General features: G+C 30.6%; 1 protein-coding gene across 1 annotated transcript; it reads right to left on the reverse strand.

Annotated features, from left to right (window-relative positions):
- Positions 1-1,948: 1,948 nt before the first annotated feature.
- LOC139526952 (uncharacterized) lies at positions 1,949-15,553 on the reverse strand. The gene is made up of 5 exons (XM_071322132.1): positions 14,966-15,553; positions 12,266-12,427; positions 11,092-11,230; positions 7,785-8,009; positions 1,949-2,195 (listed from the first exon to the last, which is right to left on the reverse strand). The coding sequence occupies exons 1-5, from the start codon at positions 15,403-15,405 to the stop codon at positions 2,010-2,012; spliced, it is 1,152 nt and encodes a 383-aa protein (XP_071178233.1). The 5' UTR covers positions 15,406-15,553; the 3' UTR covers positions 1,949-2,009.
- Positions 15,554-18,756: the final 3,203 nt, after the last annotated feature.

The following is an 18,756-nucleotide window of genomic DNA, read 5'->3' on the forward strand; positions in this document are numbered from 1 at the left end:
AAAATATAAAGCTTTTAAGAAGTGAGCTAACGCTGCGCCGCCGCCGGATCACTATCCCTATGTCCATGATGTCGAGCTTTCTGCAACAAAAGTTGCAGGCTCGACAAAAATGACTATAAAGGGGAATAACTCCTTAAGGGGTCAACTGACCATTTTAGTCATGTGACTTATTTGTAGATCTTACTTTGCTGAGCATTATTGCTGTTAACAGTTTATTGCTATCTATAATAATATTCAAGATAATGCCAAAAAACAGCAAAATTTTCTTAAAATTACAAATTCAGGGGCATCAACCCAACAACCAATTGTCCAATTCATCTGAAAATTTCAGGGCAGATAGATCTTTACTAACTTCACATGATAACCTGCGTCAGATTTGCTCTAAATGCTTTGGTTTCCGAGTTATAAGTCAAAATCTACATTTTACCCCTATGTTCTATTTTTAGCAATGGCTTCAATCTTGATCAGTTGACCGGGTCATCGAACACATTTTTTAAACTAGATACCCTAATGCTGACTTTTGTCAAGTTTGGTTAAATTTTACCCATTAGTTTCAGAGAAAAGATTTTTGTAAAAGTTACTGACGACAACGCAGGATGCCAAGTGATGAGAAAAAAATGCCAAATTTTCTAAAAATCACTAATTCAGGGGCAGCAACCCAACAATGGGTTGTCTCTTTTGTCTGATAATTTCAAGGGGATAGATCTGAACCTGATGAACATATTTACTCCATGTCAGACTTGCCTGAAATTAGTTTCAGAGATATAAGCCTAAACTGCTTTTTACCCCGATGTTCTATTTTGAACCATGTCGGCCATCTTGGCTGACGGGCAGATTCATAGGACAAATTTTTTAAACTAGATACCCTAGTGATGATTGTGGCTAAATTTGGTTACATTTGGCCCAATAGTTTCAGAGTAGTAGATTTTTGTAAAAGTTAACAGACAACAAAGTCGAACGCCAAGTGATGAGAAAAGCTCACTTGACCTTTCAGGTCAGGTGAGCTAAAAAGTACTTTATAATACCACATCTTTTAACTCAATGTTGCCACAATCTCATTGATGTTCTAAACAGTATCATAACTATTTAGAACTTTTCTGTTCAACAAAAAAAAATCTAAATTTTATTTAAATCATATCTAAAAATGATACACAAAAAATTACATTTTTATGCATAATAAATTTCAAAGAACCAAAATGTTCAACATTAAAAAAAAAAAGAGTTCAAAATGAAATTAAATGTAAAAAGACACAACTGAATGACAAGTATTTTAGGAACTGCTGCATTCAAATCTATATATATACATATTTTACTTTTATAAAATTTTTATTTGGATGGAGAGTTGTCTCATTGGCACTTATACCACATCTTCCTATATCTATATACATACAGGTATAATGCTTTAATTATTTAAAATGTGAGTTTTAATCTGCAAAATCTATTTGATCACAATTTTCCTGATAAAAAAAATATTGTCAAAAATCTGAATAAACAGCATGTCATTCCATTTGGTTTAGAGTCAAAAGTATTCCAAGCTTCATCATAATTTTTGCTGAAGAGTTCAAATTGTTATGAAAATTGTATTTTACCTTGACGCTCAATTATCTATTAGGGTACCACACTAAACATGATAAAGACAGCACTTTATATTGCACATTTGTATTTAAATTCAGCTCATGATGATAATATATATATACAAAATAAATATTACATTTTATGTACAATATCTACAGATGGATGTAAAGTATTATCGTATCCAAAACAGTAGAGTTTATAAGTTGGTGAACTAAATAGATTAACTAATACAATAATGGAACAACAATACAATTTATTACGCATCTGCATTACACAGATGTGTGTAGGACAAATGTAGGAAATCAGTCATGAGATTGACTTTTTAGACATGAACAATTTGAAAATATTTGTTTTCATTTTTTTTTAAACATGTAATTCATACTTTACAAATTATTAGATTGCTTTGTTTCTTTGACAGTTATCATGGTTATGCATCAATCAATATTATTAAGTCTTACAAATGTCTCCACTAAGATGTCTCTATCTTCTTTCTTCAAAAAATCTTTTGGCTCTGAACAATAGATGGTAGCTTTACTACTGGTCTTGATTGTGTCATATTTAGACATTGTCATTATTTCTCTCAAATGTGTACCTGTTATTTTCAGGAGAGTAAATATAACCTAAAACAGACAAAACACCAAGATATAGCAATAATCATTCAAAACACAAACTGGTTGTGCTTACTAAGTATTTAGTTTTCTATGTTGTGTCTTGTGTACTATAATTTGTCTGTTTGTCTTTTTCTTTTTTAGCCATGGAGTTGTCAGTTTGTTTTCGATCTATAAGTTTGAATGTCCCTCTTGTATCTTTTACCCCTCTTATACTATGTGCTTGTTTATTTCACATTGGCATGAGGTACAAAAGAGGGTTGTGATATCACAAAATATGTTTAACCTCCGCCACATTTTGGGGCCTTTTCAAAGTCAGGAACTACAGTACTTGCACCTTTAGGCGTTACTGTTTGACGTGAACTTGACTGATCAGTGAATGATCGGTGACGGATGTTTCACTGATCGATGAGTGATCGGTGATCGGTGACCCATAGGATCCGTCAGATAAGTCAAATAACCTATGTGAGAGTTACCCTAACAACTGTCACCGATCGATCAGTAAATTAAATTTATGCACGGATCGGACGGATACGTATATATTTAAAATTCTTATGTAAACCGAACTCCAAAGTGTTTACAATCGATGAACGCGGACCTCTACGAAGACACCTTAAATTACACGTTATAATTTGTAATACGATAAAATTAGTTGCAATACAAAAGTAAAAATAGTTTAACAGAATAAGATGCTTAGAGCGTTAAATTGTTTGTGTTGATTAATATTTTCGTATTAAATATTATAAACATCAGAGACATATAATACATAATTGTATTATATGACTCTGTTAACATGAACTTATTTCTATGAAAATGGTTATTGTTGACCGCCATTGGATTTTTGAACTTTTAATACTTTCGAATAGGTAGTTTTTTTCATGAAATTAAAAGAATGTCAAAGAAATGATATTAAATGTTTGTTCCCATTGTTTACAATTACCAAATTAATATTCTTTTTATCAAATATTGTACTATTTTATTTGCAATCAGTTATTTTTACCATCTTGAGACAAGTCTTCTAATTAGAATTGAGATATAATGAGAATTAAAATACTTAAACTTTTATTTTTGTGGAATAAGAATGCAGTTATTGATTTATTTTGATACAAATTATTAACCGTCATATGATTTCAGTACTTTTTGTACATCATGATTGGCTGTTCTTCATAGAATAATCTAACTTTCAGGAAAAGATATTAAATTTTTGTACGCGTTGCCTAAAATGCAAATATTTCTTCATTTTACTGAAAATTATTGACCGCCATTGGATTTTTGTACTTTTTATAGTTTAGAATAGTTTTTTTTCATAAAATTAAAAGAATATCAGAAAAATGATACTAAAATTTTGTTTGCATTGTTTTAAATAATCAAAATTGTTCTTCTTTTTATCAAAAATGATACTATTTTATTTAAAATCAGTTATTTTTACCATCTTGAGACAAGTCTTCTAATCAGAATTCAGATATAATGAGAATTAAAATACTTAAACTTTAATTTTTGTGGTATAAAAATGTAGTTATTGATTTATTTTTATGCATATTATTAACTGTCATATGATTTCAGTACTTTTTGTACATCAGGATTGGCTGTTCTTCATTAAACATGTTTACTTTAAGGAAAAAGATATTAAATTTTTGTACGCGTTACCTAAAATGCAAATATTTCTTCATTTTACTGAAAAATATTGACCGCCATTGGATTTTGTACTTTTTATAGTTTAAAATAGTTTTTTTTGTTCATAAAATTAAAGGAATGTCAGAGAAATCATACTAAAATTTTGTTAGCATTGTTTAAAATAATCAAAATTATTCTTCTTTTTATCAAAAATGATACTATTTTATTTGAAATCAGTTATTTTTACCATTTTGAGACAAGTCTCCTAATCAGAATCGAGATATAATGAGAATTAAAATACTTAAACTTTTATTTTTGTGGAATAAGAATGCAGTTATTGATTTATTTTATTACAAATTATTAACCGTCATATGATTTCAGTACTTTTTGTACATTATGATTGGCTGTTCTTCATAGAATAATCTAACTTTCAGGAAAAAGATATAAAATTTGTGTACGCGTTGCCTAAAATGCAAATATTTCTTCATTTTACTGAAAATTATTGACCGCCATTGGATTTTTGTACTTTTTATAGTTTAGAATATTTTTTTTTCATAAAATTAAAAGAATATCAGAAAAATCATACTAAAATTTTGTTTGCATTGTTTAAAATAATCAAAATTATTCTTCTTTTTATCAAATATTGTACTATTTTATTTGCAATCAGTTATTTTTACCATCTTGAGACAAGTCTTCTAATTAGAATTGAGATATAATGAGAATTAAAATACTTAAACTTTTATTTTTATGGAATAAGAATGCAGTTATTGATTTATTTTGATGCAAATTATTAACCATCATAGGATTTCAGTATTTTTTGTACATCAGGATTGGCTGTTTTTCATAAAATAATCTTACTTTAAGGAAAAAGATATTAAATTTTTGTACGCATTGCCTAAAATGCAAATATTTCTTCATTTCACTGAAAATTATTGCCTGCCATTGGATTTTTGTACTTGTTATAGTTTAGAATATATTTTTTTCATAAAATTAAAAGAATGGCAGAGAAATCATATTGAAATTTTATTCACATTGTTTAAAATAATCAAAATTATTCTTCTTTTTATCAAAAATGATACTATTTTATTTGAAATCAGTTATTTTTACCATCTTGAGACAAGTCTTCTAATCAGAATTGAGATATAATGAGAATTAAAATACTTAAACTTTTGTTTTTGTGGAATAAGAATGTAGTTATTGATTTATTTTGATACAAATAATAACCGTCACATGATTTCAGTACTTTTTGTACATCATGATTGGCTGTTCTTCATAAAATATGCTTACTCTATGGAAAAAGATATTAAATTTTTGTACGCGTTGCCTAAATTGCAAATATTTCTTCATTTTTCTGAAAATTATTGACCGCCATTGGATTTTTGTACTTTTTATAGTTTAGAATAGTTTTTTTTCATAAAATTTAAAGAATATCAGAAAAATCATACTAAAATTTTGTTCGCATCGTTTAAAATAATCAAAATTATTCTCCTTTTTATCAAAAATGATACTTTTTTATTTGAAATCAGTTATTTTTACCATTTTGAGACAAGTCTCCTAATCAGAATCGAGATATAATGAGAATTAAAATACTTAAACTTTTATTTTTGTGGAATAAGAATGTAGTTATTGATTTATTTTGATACAAATTATTAACCGTCATATGATTTCAGTACTTTTTGTACATCATGATTGGCTGTTCTTCATAGAATAATCTAACTTTCAGGAAAAAGATATAAAATTTTTGTATGCATTGCCAAAAATACAAATATTGTTTCATTTTACTGTAAATTATTGACTGCCATTGTATTTTTGTACTTTTTATAGTTGAGAATAGTTTTTTTTCATAAAATTAAAATAATATCAGAAAAATCATACTAAAATTTTGTTCGCATTGTTTAAAATAATAAAAATTATTCTTCTTTTTATCAAAAATGATACTATTTTATTTGAAATCAGTTTTTTTTACTATCTTGAGACAAGTCTTCTAATTAGAATTGAGATATAAAGAGAATTAAAATACTTAAACTTTTACTTTTGTGGAATAAGAATGCAGTTATTGATTTATTTTGATACAAATTATTAACCGTCATATGATTTTAGTACTTTTTGTACATCAGGATTGGCTGTTCTTCATAAAACATGCTTACTTTAAGGAAAAAAATATTAAATTTTTGACCGCCATTGGATTTTGTACTTTTTATAGTTTAAAATAGTTTTTTTGTTGATAAAATTAAAGGAATGTCAGAGAAATCATACTAAAATTTTATTCGCATTGTATAAAATAACCAAAATTCTTCTTCTTTTTATTAAAGATGATACTATTTTATTTGAAATCAGTTATTTCACCATCTTGAGACAAGTCTGCTAATTAGAATTGAGATGTAATGAGACTTAAAATACTTAAAATAAATGATTGCATTACTTTTTGTCCATCAGGATTGGTTGTTTTTCATAAATTATGTTTACTTTAAGGAAAGAGATATTATTTTTTTGTACGTGTTGGCAAAAATGCAAATATTTCTTCTCATATTGGAAAATATTGTAATTTCAATTGCAATCAGTTGTTATAAAAGATTTTCATATGTTTTTTGTGGAAAATGTGAATTATTCAAGAAAGAATAAATCTGCTTATTTCTTTCTTTTTAAGGAACATATTTATGTTTACCAACATTGGATTTTTGTACTTTTTATTGTTTAGGAGTAGTTATCTTTTTTATTAAAAGAAGACTATCAGAAAAATATAATGTAATGTTGTTTGCATTGTTTAAAATTATTTCTATTTCTTGTTAAAAAATACAGCAGTTATTTTTGAAATTTGTTATTTTAAATGCTTCGATTGTGACGAGAATATAGAAAGTCCGTGATTATGATAAGTTTTTTTTTAAGAATTTTATGATGATAAGGATACAAAAATTGAAAATATTGAAAAAAATAGACTACATTTTTCAATAACTGATTCTTTCATTTTGTTTTTCCCGAGAATGTTTGGAAAATAATGAAATAAAAATCGCGATGTAGACACTGTTTTAGAACTCGCCGGTTTTGAAAACATATAACCTAAATAAAACGAAAAAGACCATTCTTTAATGATGATAATGTAATTTAGGTTTTATCTGTACATTTCTTTTCATTTCAATTCATAAAACTTTGCTAAATAATTAATAAACAAAATGTATCATTGAACTTTGATTTTCAAGAGTCGCCATTTTAATTAGATTAAACGAAACTAAGATTCCGTAATTTGTATTAGTTTATCATGTGACGTATTAAAGTTCAATCCGTCATCAAGGTCGATCGGTACTATCCGTCCGATCAGTCCGATCAGTCAATAACTTTTACTATAAGTCTGACGGATTGCTGACGTGAGTTTGACGCGAACTTGACTGATCAGTGACTGATTGATGACCGCTGACTGATCGCTGAAATAGTAACGCCTAAGGTTGCAAGTACTGTACTAGCTTTTATTAGACTTGTGTGAGTTTTAAAATAAATTTTGATTCAGTTGTATGATTCAGAGTTCAGTGTGGCATCCATTTCGCTAGACTAGTTATCACTAGTATACATTATTATTTCAGGGCTAGCTGAAGCCTGGCTCCAGGTGTGGAGTTTCCTGCTTCATCAAAGACTGATTGAATGCCTTATTTTTTACACTTTGGTCAGTTTGTTGTACATGTCTCTTTGACACATTTCCTTTTTTCAGTTATTTGTTAAATGGATTTATGCTTTGGACTTGTTTTTTTTAAGAAATGCAAGAGGCAATGTTAAAGAAGACAGAAGCAGACATTTAACATAAGGGAGCAGCCAATTTTACTTCTAAAGGGGGGGGGGGGTAATGTTTTTTTTTTCTGCATTCAGAATATTTTTTTTGTCATCTGCTTGACCAGAATATCTTTTTTCATCAAATTGGGGATCAGAATTTTGTTTTAGAAAAAACCATAATCCCCCGCCCCCTTGAAGTTTAATGGTCGTTCCCATAGTCATCCTTACCCTTGTTCCTATGCAAATCATTCCTGGAAGGTATCGAAACATTCTACCTTTGCTCAGATTACCACCATAAATATCTTTATGAATCAGAAGGTCACCCCCATGTTGTCCAAGGAATTTAGGGGGTACATCTTGATATATTGACGGTTCATGTTTAACATCACTTGCACCTCCATCTGGAGTTGACCTAGTTTCTCTTGTTTTCTGCAATCCTTGTACTATTTCTACCTGCAAGTATTTTTAAACATCTTGTAAATACAGGAATATAATACAATTAGGCCATATGGGATCAACATAAAAAAGAAAGATTTGAATTCATCAAATTTCGTATACTAAAAATGACTTTCATGCATTCATACAAAGATATTATGACGTCATGTTATTGTGACGTCAATTATTGTGAAGTCATAACATCATATCTATAACATCTTAATGATTGTGCAAGTAAAATGTCTATCATGTAGTTCGGGAAAATAAAGAAACTAAAGAAGGCCAGTGGTTGAATTGTTCTGAATGTTTATTACTACAATAATACAAGAATAGAATTTTAGATGAAAATTTGTCAGAATGACAGTCAATCAGGTTTTTATTACATGTATTAGTGTCATGTGATATGCCAATCAAATTTATTCATGAAAATTGTCAATATCAAACTTATTTTTTTCTACATTGGCTAGAGGTATATAGAGGGAGAGGGTTGATATCTCAAAGAACATGTTTAACATCGCCACATTTTTCAGCCTGTCCCAAGTCAGGAGCCTCTAGCTTAAAAATTGCTAGTCTTGTATGATTTTTAATTTAAATGGTTGTTCCTTAAGAGAATATATTCAATAATATTTCAGATTATATAAGATATAAATGCATTATCTATTTCAATTGTCAATTCATGTTTAATAAAACACAGCTGAATGCAAAATTTAAGGAAAATCTGAGACCTGCCCTTTTTCATGCATTTATTGTAATAACTTGATCTTAAAATAATCATATATGTCATAGATATAGGAAGATGTGGTGTGAGTGCCAATGAGACAACTCTCCATCCAAATAACAATTTAAAAAAAGTAAACTATTATAGGTCAATGTACGGCCTTCAACATGGAGCCTTGGCTCACACCAAACAACAAGCTATAAAGGGCCTAAAAATTACTGGTGTAAAACCATTCAAATGGGAAAACCCATGCATGTATATACACCACATATAGTTGACCACCTCATTAAAGTATCTGAGTTACAGATGTAACAAATGAATCATAAAATTAGGTCAAGGTCAAATGGCGCTGCCAAAAAATTCAATCATATATAACATGTTTAACATATAACATCATTCCATACACAAATAGATTGACCTATATATTGCTCGTTATGTATGTGAGCAATAAACAAAACTATAAACAAGGGGCTCCTGAGCACCTGACTCGCTCACCTGTTACTTTTGTGTGTAAGTATTATATAAATGTCACATAGCTGAGAGGGTAACAGAGCAGATTGGTACCCCTAGAAAACATTGTCAACTGCGGCAAAGCCAAGGTTGACAATGCTTTTTTGAGGGGTACCGATCTGCTCTATCACCCTCTCAGCTATGTGTTATTTAATTTATTGTACTGAATGTCCTATCATTATTGTCTTTTTCAGATGAATTTTTTTAAAGTATTTTCTAATATATATATGTAGTCACGTACTTAACAACGTTATGGGTATTAGAAAAATCAACAGAAGTGAAATAAATAGACAATAATCATGCATTAACTTGACATATCAACCATATAAAGATTCGGACCTAAACTGGAGAAAAGCTCGGCTATCTAGCAAAACAAATATTTTCAATTGTTGTTATTGTGTTATTGTTATTTATTTAATTAAAAAATTTTGGGGAAATCCCCCTATTAAAAGGCCTCATACCTGGTGGAGAAATATACATCACAATGAACATGATGAAATGTACATCACCTGTAGAAACCAATCCATGGTGAACGAATGCTTTTGAGAATAAAATATCAACAATAAGCATAGCACATTATGATTTATAGGTTTTCAAGACAAAAATAGAACGAGTGCAGTATAAGATGTTTTATTTGTTTTATTTTAAAGTCAGATAATAGAGACTGAGCCAAAACGTAGAACTTTAAGCATTGTCTTTAATAACTTGATGTAAATTCAATTCATTGTCCTTTAAGTTATCGACTTTTGATTGGTCTAGCCGAGAGGGTAACATTCAAACAAATTGTCACCCGTTCAGCTATGTGATAGAGTAAATTAACACCCTGGTCTTAGCCAATCAAATTATGGCATTTTAACATGAAGTATAATAAAATTCATTATCCTATACCAAATACAGAAGTTACATCAAAGATTGTTTTAAAGTACACACATGGTACATGTGATTATATTAATGTGCACTATTAAAACGTTTAAACCCACTGCATTTATTTGCACCTGTCCTAAGTCAGGAACTTGATGTTCAGTAGTATAGTTGTCATTGTTGATGTGGTTCATAAGTGTTTCTTGTTTCTCATTTTTTTTTATATAGATATTTTTGAGGCACTTTATAGCTTGTTGTTCAGTGTGAGTCAATACACATATATATTTAGTGAGGATCTGGATGTGGTTTACGCACTAAAAAATAATGGCCCAGAATTAGCATTACAATAAGATGTCCTAAAAAATTAAAGAATACAGAAATAAAGAAAACCCATCCAGACCAGGGTTCTCGCTAAGGTGAGCCCATGAGTACTGGACTCATCAAAGTCTGTCTGATCTCATCAGAGTCTGTCTGGAGTCCACAGATGCATCAACATTGAAATACTTTGTATGGGTAAACACAAATATCATCATTTTATAGCAAAAGTTTAAAAGTTATCTGAATTTAATGTCATTTCATTGCTCTGTTAGGAAATGGAAACTAAAACTTTACATTATTATATTGCAATAAAATATTTTCTTCTTGCTGTTGGACTCGTCATGGCTAAAAATGACGAGTCCCTGGACTCGCCTTCAAAAATCGTTAGCGAGAACCCTGAAGACACTTATTAACAAACCTTTTTGCATGATTCAACTACTTAATTATCTATACTAAATAAAAAATAAATACATTTGAAACAGTAAACCACATATTTTCATATCAAGTGAAATGATTTTTTGACCAACACGCTTAATCAAAAGACAGTCAGTCCATGCTTGTAAAATTGCTTCTCTACAAGCCAAAAGATTCCAACTAAAAGCTTCTCTAAATTAAGTGTCCAGCTTGTGGATTTAAAAGGTTTATCGTGAAGACTGCACTTAAACACATAAAATACACAGTTTTAAAACATACCTCAGCAGACGTCACTATACATGCTGTCTCTTTTTCAAATGCGTTTAGACGATACATCATTGGGACAAGGACAACATCTGATGAAGATTTCACATTTACATTATGAATCTTCATGCTACATTTTTTGGCTGAACCCGGACTGAAATATTAGAAGATTTTAAGTCAATATTAACTAAGCCCAGAATGTAGCAAAAATTTGAGAATTTCAACCTCATCAGTGATATTTTTCGAATTTTAGTTTCATGGATTTTCTATCTTTTTGGCCAGGTGAGCCAAAAATTCTGTTTTGGAAATGTCTAAGGAAGAGAATGAAAATTTTGTTCAGGTCTACATGTACATGTAGTTATCTTTATGGTTTGTAAAAATGGTTGAAAACACATTGCCATAATTACCTACGACAAAAATAACTTTTCTGAGAATTCACAAGCATTTAAAAATATTCTTTGATAGTTGTCTCATTGACATTATCTTACCACATCTTCTTTTTTATATTTGTTATGATTTTTTTATTCACACATTTTTTTTTCCATTTTTTGTTATTATCATCATGATCATGAATATAATTAGTTATTAATACAATGTAAACATGTTTAGGCCAATCAATTCAAAATAAACAAATTGAGGTCAACATTACCATTAAAGTGATTTAATTTTTGTATGTTACCATGGTCATGATGGTAACACAAGTCTCATTCAAAAATGCATCAAATACCTAGTTCAGCCAACTTCAAAGTTTTATGGTACAATTTGAAAGTCGACATAAATAACGTTTCTTGTTTTTTATATAGATAAGACCATTGGTTTTCCCCATTTGAATGGTTTTACACCAGTATTTTTTGGGGCCTTTTACAGTTTGCTGTTCGGTGTGAGACAAGGCTCCATATTGAAGACTGTACTTTGACCTATAATGGTTTTACTTTTACAAATTGTAACTTGGATGGAGAGTTGTCTTATTTGCACTCATACAGTCATACCACATCTTCTTATATCTATACAATAGCTCACTTTGCATTATGGGTTAATTTTTATCATTGTTGAAGGCTGTACAGTGACATATTTGTTAACTTCTACATGATTTCACAGGTCTCTGAAAAAGAGTTGTTTCATTGCAAGTCATAACGTTACACAGCTTATCTTTTAATAATACACATATTCTAATTGTACAAACACTTACACAGGAACTATATCACACATTAAACAAAACTCTTTCAAAATGTCAAGAATCATGTCTCCTGGAGCACCAGTCTGTCGTATACCATATAAATAAGCACCCTGGCAGGAAATCACTAGCTGCACTTTCAGCAGGAAATTTTTCACAGTCCCAAGGCATGGATCACTGTAATCAGTAATATTCATATTAATTACTATCAAGCATCTCAGAATAACTTTTGATCAATCTAACATCAATATCACAATAGTAAGAACTTGACGTGGAAATGATTCAGAATTTCACACAAGGTTTACATGGTTTACTTAAACAACCTAGCTTAGGAGGTGTATGACACACCTCCATCCCATGATATGGTTCTATACTTAGTTTGGTGGTGGTGGTGGTTGGGGGGGGGGTATTTACAAGAACAGATAAAAGAGCAGGACAAATTGACATTTTTACCCCTTGCATCCTCTTTTTGTTGGTCCCAAATACTATTTGTCAAATATACTTTTACAGTATGCAATGCTAGACTATTGTAGATTTCTATTTTGAAACGCTGAGGTTAAATTGTGTGTTTTTTTTTTATCTCTATGGAAGAAAATTAATCCGGGTACTTTCTCTACGACAAAACAAAAGGATGTGACTGTCAGACCTAATGAATTTGACAGTTTTGTTTAATTCGTTAAAATTGCAGATTTATGTCAAAACTAGTTCTCAAAATGAATTTTAATTCTAATATGATGTTCTTCTTTCGCTTTGGAAACAAAGCCACGGTCTAATTCCAATTACACATGTATGTGATTGAAATTGCAATGTCAGTTGAATTTTGAACAAAGCCGTCAATAAAAATGGATATATTCATGATATTTGTGTTGGTGTTGCTAGCTTTGAAATTAAACAAAAATATTTTAAAGTAATTTTCAATGTATCTGTTCACTTTTTTATGTTAGAATGTCGTTTATCTATAAAAAGTTTGGTTCATTAAATCAAATAGACTGCCTTCTGAACGTTATAGGTCAGCTTTCAGTGACGGATCCAGAAATGTTCATATGTTGGGGCCCACTGACTGCCTAAGAGGGGCCCACTCCAGTCACGCTTCAGTGATTCCCTATATAAGTAACCAATTTTTTCCCCAAAAAGGGGGGCCCCCCACTAAATCCGCCTCTGGCTTTGAGTATTATATTTTTATCATGTCTTTCATGGTCTTGGCATATATAGTCAATAAAATAATATAAGGACCTAAGAGGGTGGTAAAGGGGGTTCTATCTGAAACAGAATTAATGTGAAATAAAAATTGCAAAAACGTTGCACAGAAAATAAAAATTGAAAAAAACGAGGCATGAGGAACATAATTGTAAATGTAAAGGAAAAAGTACTTGAAGCTATTACTCAGCCGTTCTTGGAGATAAAATAATCATTTTTAATGGAAATGAGGACCCTGTGGTCACCTTTTAGCGTCTGCAAGTTGCATCTTATTTGAAAGAGAAAAAAATATTCATAAGGATTTGATAGCTTCAAGGAGCAGCTTTTGAGACTGCAGCTGTAAACAGAAACCATCTGATTTTATCCAATTTTAATTGCACTTGTAAATACTGAGCATGCAGGTTGACGTTTGCACAGCAGTATCTGCGTTATGGATTTCCACTGCAGATCAATATTATAGATGTAGATGTAGATAGCAATTAATATCCTGGGAACACATACTTTACATGCTTTAAAACAATCTCCAGACATCAAACTGACTGAATTTAGTCCCTGTTTACTTTTTAATCAAAAGCAGGACAAGCAAGAGCAATCAAGTGTACAAACACGAAACATGGAAAAAAAAAAGGGGGAAACATGAACACATGATGAAGCATGCTTGTTGGACCAAACAAGAGAAAAGGAGAAATAAAACAGGAAAACATGTGAATTAAAAGGCTAAAAATGTTGCACAAAAATAACCCTTTACAACCCTCACCTAAGAACGGTATCAGGTCCGTTCCCGCCCAATACACTTTCGCACCTCGCACATTCGCACCCAAAGTCTGTTCGCACCCTACACTTTCGCACCCAATTTTAACATGTTTAAAGCAAATTCTAGATGAATAATTAGAAAATCATGATTTTTGTTTAAATTGCTTTGAGTGATGTAAATACTGCATGTATTAAGCTTGGTATGATTAAAAATTGAAGATTTAAAATGAAAAACACAAAAGATAATTGTTTTTACTGTGACAGCTTGAAAAATAAAAAGTTGTCAGAATCTCACTTTATTTTGAAACATTGAAATAAAGTTATGGCAATACACTAACCAAAACATGATTAAGAGTTATTCAACACAACAAAAAAAAAACATTGACAGAATCTCACTTTATTTAGAAACTTATTTTTTTTTAACAATACACAATCCAAAACGTGATTAATTTATTTTGAGACAATGACAACAAATTATACTTGAAGGCCAATACACTTGCCAAAACTTGATTACAAAGTCATTAGACACAAAACCAATAAAAAATTGGGCGCGAACGTGTAGGGTGCGAACGGACTTTGGGTACGAACGTGTAGGGTGCGAAAGTGAAAGGATGCGAACGAGACTGGGCATGAACGTGAATGGGCACGAACAGAGCTGGATTCCCTAAGAACTATGGTACCGCAGCTAATTAGGACTATGCGGTCGCTCTGGAAACAGTTAATACAATGTTACTGAGTCACTTCAATTTTAATACATGTACTTACTTGCTCAAGTTTTTCATATTCTCTTCAAGTTCAGGTAAGAACATAGCTGCATTTCTTTTCTTTTTCTGAACAAGTTTTGTCTTAAAATGTATGTCTTCATCGAACATGCTTGTATCTAATGTTACAGAGTTCTGTATTTTTTTCACCAAAATTCTTTGATCATCAGTCAAGGGTCCAAAAATTTGAAGTTCTTCATTAACAATGCTTACAATATCTAAAGGGGATGGGTGGTAGGTGGTATTATAAAAGATTCCAAGGGATTCGAGACAATGAATGTTCCAACAGGATGTTTTAGTTGGTAGCGAGGACAAATATTCTCCATGATCTTCGCAACAACTTGAATCTGTTTCACTGCCACTGGTGGTGCTACAAATACTTGACGCGTTTGATATGCTTGAAACATCGTCCAAAACTTCTATGCCTTTTGGTTGAGATGCCATCTTTGTATGTTTATCTGAGAAGCGAACTAATAGTCAACATGGTCAAGACATTCAATGTTTTCATGCAGCAGGGAAATACAAGTAAAGGGGAGGGAAACCAAGATTTAAATGTTCTTTAAAAATAGTGGATATTATCGAAAACTGCATGTTATAATTGAATGTAAAGTAAAGTTAGTCAGTGATCTTTATTTAAAGTCCTGTCTGGTTGCATATAAACATTATTAGAAGGAACCCGAGCTTTTAAGAGCTCTTCAACCGACTGATATTAAATGATTCTTAAATGCAGGAGGAAGATAGGTCTGCTGATGTTCACTCTGGTACCAGGTCCGTTCGCACTCTACACGTTCGCGCCCAATGTTAATTCAAATTCCAGTTGAATAATTGGAAAATCATGATTGTTGTTTTTAATTGCTTTCGTCTAAATACTGAATTTATTTATAGCTTGGTATGAGTAAAAGATTGAAGATTTTAAACTTGTAAAACACAAAAGATAATTTATTAATTGTTTTTAAACATGTTAACAGCTTGGTACCTTTGATCTGAAACTATGAAAAAAATAAAATATAGCAATACACTAACCAAAACCGCTGCTGGATAACTCAGTCTCGGACTAAAACAAAATCGGACTATAACAAAATCGGACTATAACAAACTCAGACTATAACAAACTCGGCCTACCATTATTTATATGAAGAAATATATTGAACAAACTCGGACTACGATTAGTAGATGGTTTTTTTTTTACTTTAATAAAAAAAAACACTTTACATATTAAAATTATATACGAATTTATGAGATTATAATGAATATTTTTGAAAAAAAGACCATATATCGAAATGTATTAAATATTTGTTATATGAGTTGAATTTGATATGTTTAAATGAGGATAATCAACTTTCATTTGAAATATCATTGTGATGTATTGTGTGTATTGATTACAAATAATAATACTGGAATGACAAATCAGCGGTAAATTTTCAATATATCAACTTCAAATAGAAGTTTTTTTGTACTTTTCTTTATATATATTTGGTCTAGCGGGACGGCTGCAGTGCAGGCGATTTGGTGTCACGATATCACAGTAGCATGGGTTCGAATCCCGGCGAGGGAAGAACCAAAAATTTGTTTATCCCCTTCAAAAATGTTCAAAAATAAATTATTTAATTAATTGTAGATAAAAATTCATTTTAAATTAAGAATTGAAAATTAATTTCAAATGACAGCAACAATCAGGGGGGGGGGGGGGGGGGGGGGGGTTGGTTGGAAGGCAGTTTTTGTCAGCACCCACCACACAGACAATTGTAATTGAGAATTTTAGTACATTATAGTGTGAAAAGTTGCACTGATACCCATCACCCATGTATTATTGATACAATGTGCCTTCCAACCCCCGCATACATTTTTTTCTGGAATAGCCCTTAGTACCTTGACAATAAATTATGTTTCATCATGTATAATAACTCATTTGATCATATGCTACTGTTGTGGTCATTAGGTCATTTGATCATGTGATACACATTTGATCATGTGATACACATTTGTTCATGTATTAACCTTTTGATCCTGCATTATCCATTTGGCCATGGTATACCCTCTTGATCCTGTATTACCATTTTGATCATGTGCGACCTATGTATTACCCTTTGATCATGGGTTGTCCATTTGAACCTGTGATACCTATTGGATTTTGTGATATCTATTTGAACATTGATAACCAATAGAATTACTCTATTTAATGACATTAAATAAATAAATCATTTAAAAGGAATCTATTTTTTTGAAACTATTAAAACTAGAAGTTATACCAACACAAAATGACAACTTAAACAATAGATTGGCTATATAACATTTTATCTTTTCAAACAACAAATTAATTAACTTTTTCTAAATTTACACAGAGGGTACCCTTATTGACATTTTTATAGCTGGTCTCTTATTTTAAGGGCAGTTATTGAATCTCCATGATAACTGTAAAATATCAAAAAAGCATGAAATGTGTTCTTAAAGCACACATGATAAATTTTTGTCTTGTCTGGGTGATGTATGTTGCAGAATGCCAGACTCCAGTATTCTTATATGGCAGCTGTAACAGTGTAAGCTTATTGTTTAAAGGCTGCATGTTTCAGAAACAGCTGGATAATTCATATTTGGTGTACATATACTTTTGGTCTAAAGTTTTTGTTTGACATGTGTCATGATTCAATGGTCACTAAAAACTATACTATTTTTAAGGGCTGTTCCAAAATTGATCATGGTGAGGGGCATTGAAGGTTCTCAAATTTATTGTATTTATTGTGGATTGTTGCATTTTCCTTACAGATATGTAAAATGAAAATTTTATATATGAGTGGTTGTGGTTTAAAAGAAGTCCCTCATAGCCTCTTTAGTGCATTTAATTTTGGAACAGCTCTAATAAGGTGTATATGACTGTACCCTCGTTTTAAACTTCAATATCAAGGATCATTGATAACTTTCAGTTAATGTGATATATGTAAGAAATTGATCTAAATGACTTAAACATGAAATAAGTTAAATCAATCATCATTAGTTAAGCGGGCAAAACATTTTAGCTTTGCATTCTTGTTATGATGAATAAATTATACAACATGTACAATGCAATGGATATCACATTAATTAAATAGATACCTTTGATATTTTAAATTAGAAACAAGAGGCCAACTAGTGCATTAGATAAACAACAAAACTTAAAGAAGTTCCTACAGACAATGACAAAATTCATATAAAGTATAGTGATAACATTTGTTGTCTTTAAATGATCCATGTTATATATTTATTTGCTAGATTTGTTAAAATAAAAGTAATTCATCATTATGTATTATTTAAAGGGAAATTCTTTACAATTTTTTTTATATATAATATGGTCTTAATCATGATTGCACAAGAACAACTAAAGTAACTGTTTAAAATCTTCTTCAAGGGTAGCCGTAGGGAAATCGAGGTTTTCATAAAAAATGTATGTGATTTTTACATGAATGAAATAAAATTAACTATGTGAACCATCCAATTTTCTCTAGTAAGATTTATGCCTGTATTCTTTTACTTTGCTGACTGTTGTTTATATTTGATTTATTTTTTGTTATTGGTAAACATGGATTGTTCTTTCTTTATTTTGCCTGCATGATATTATTAGTTACATAGTGTGCTAGTGACCTAATACGGTATATATGGGGTCAGTAAATTCCATATGGGGTGAGAGCGAAGCTCGAATCCCCATATGGAATTTACTGACCCCATATATAACGTATTACGTCACTAGCACACTATGTAACGAATTTATCTTACCGACTATCTTAACGTGTGAAATTAAGACTAGTGATTCTCAAAATGAGC

Source organism: Mytilus edulis, chromosome 6 (assembly GCF_963676685.1).
Source record: "Mytilus edulis chromosome 6, xbMytEdul2.2, whole genome shotgun sequence".
Lineage (NCBI taxonomy): Eukaryota > Metazoa > Mollusca > Bivalvia > Mytilida > Mytilidae > Mytilus > Mytilus edulis.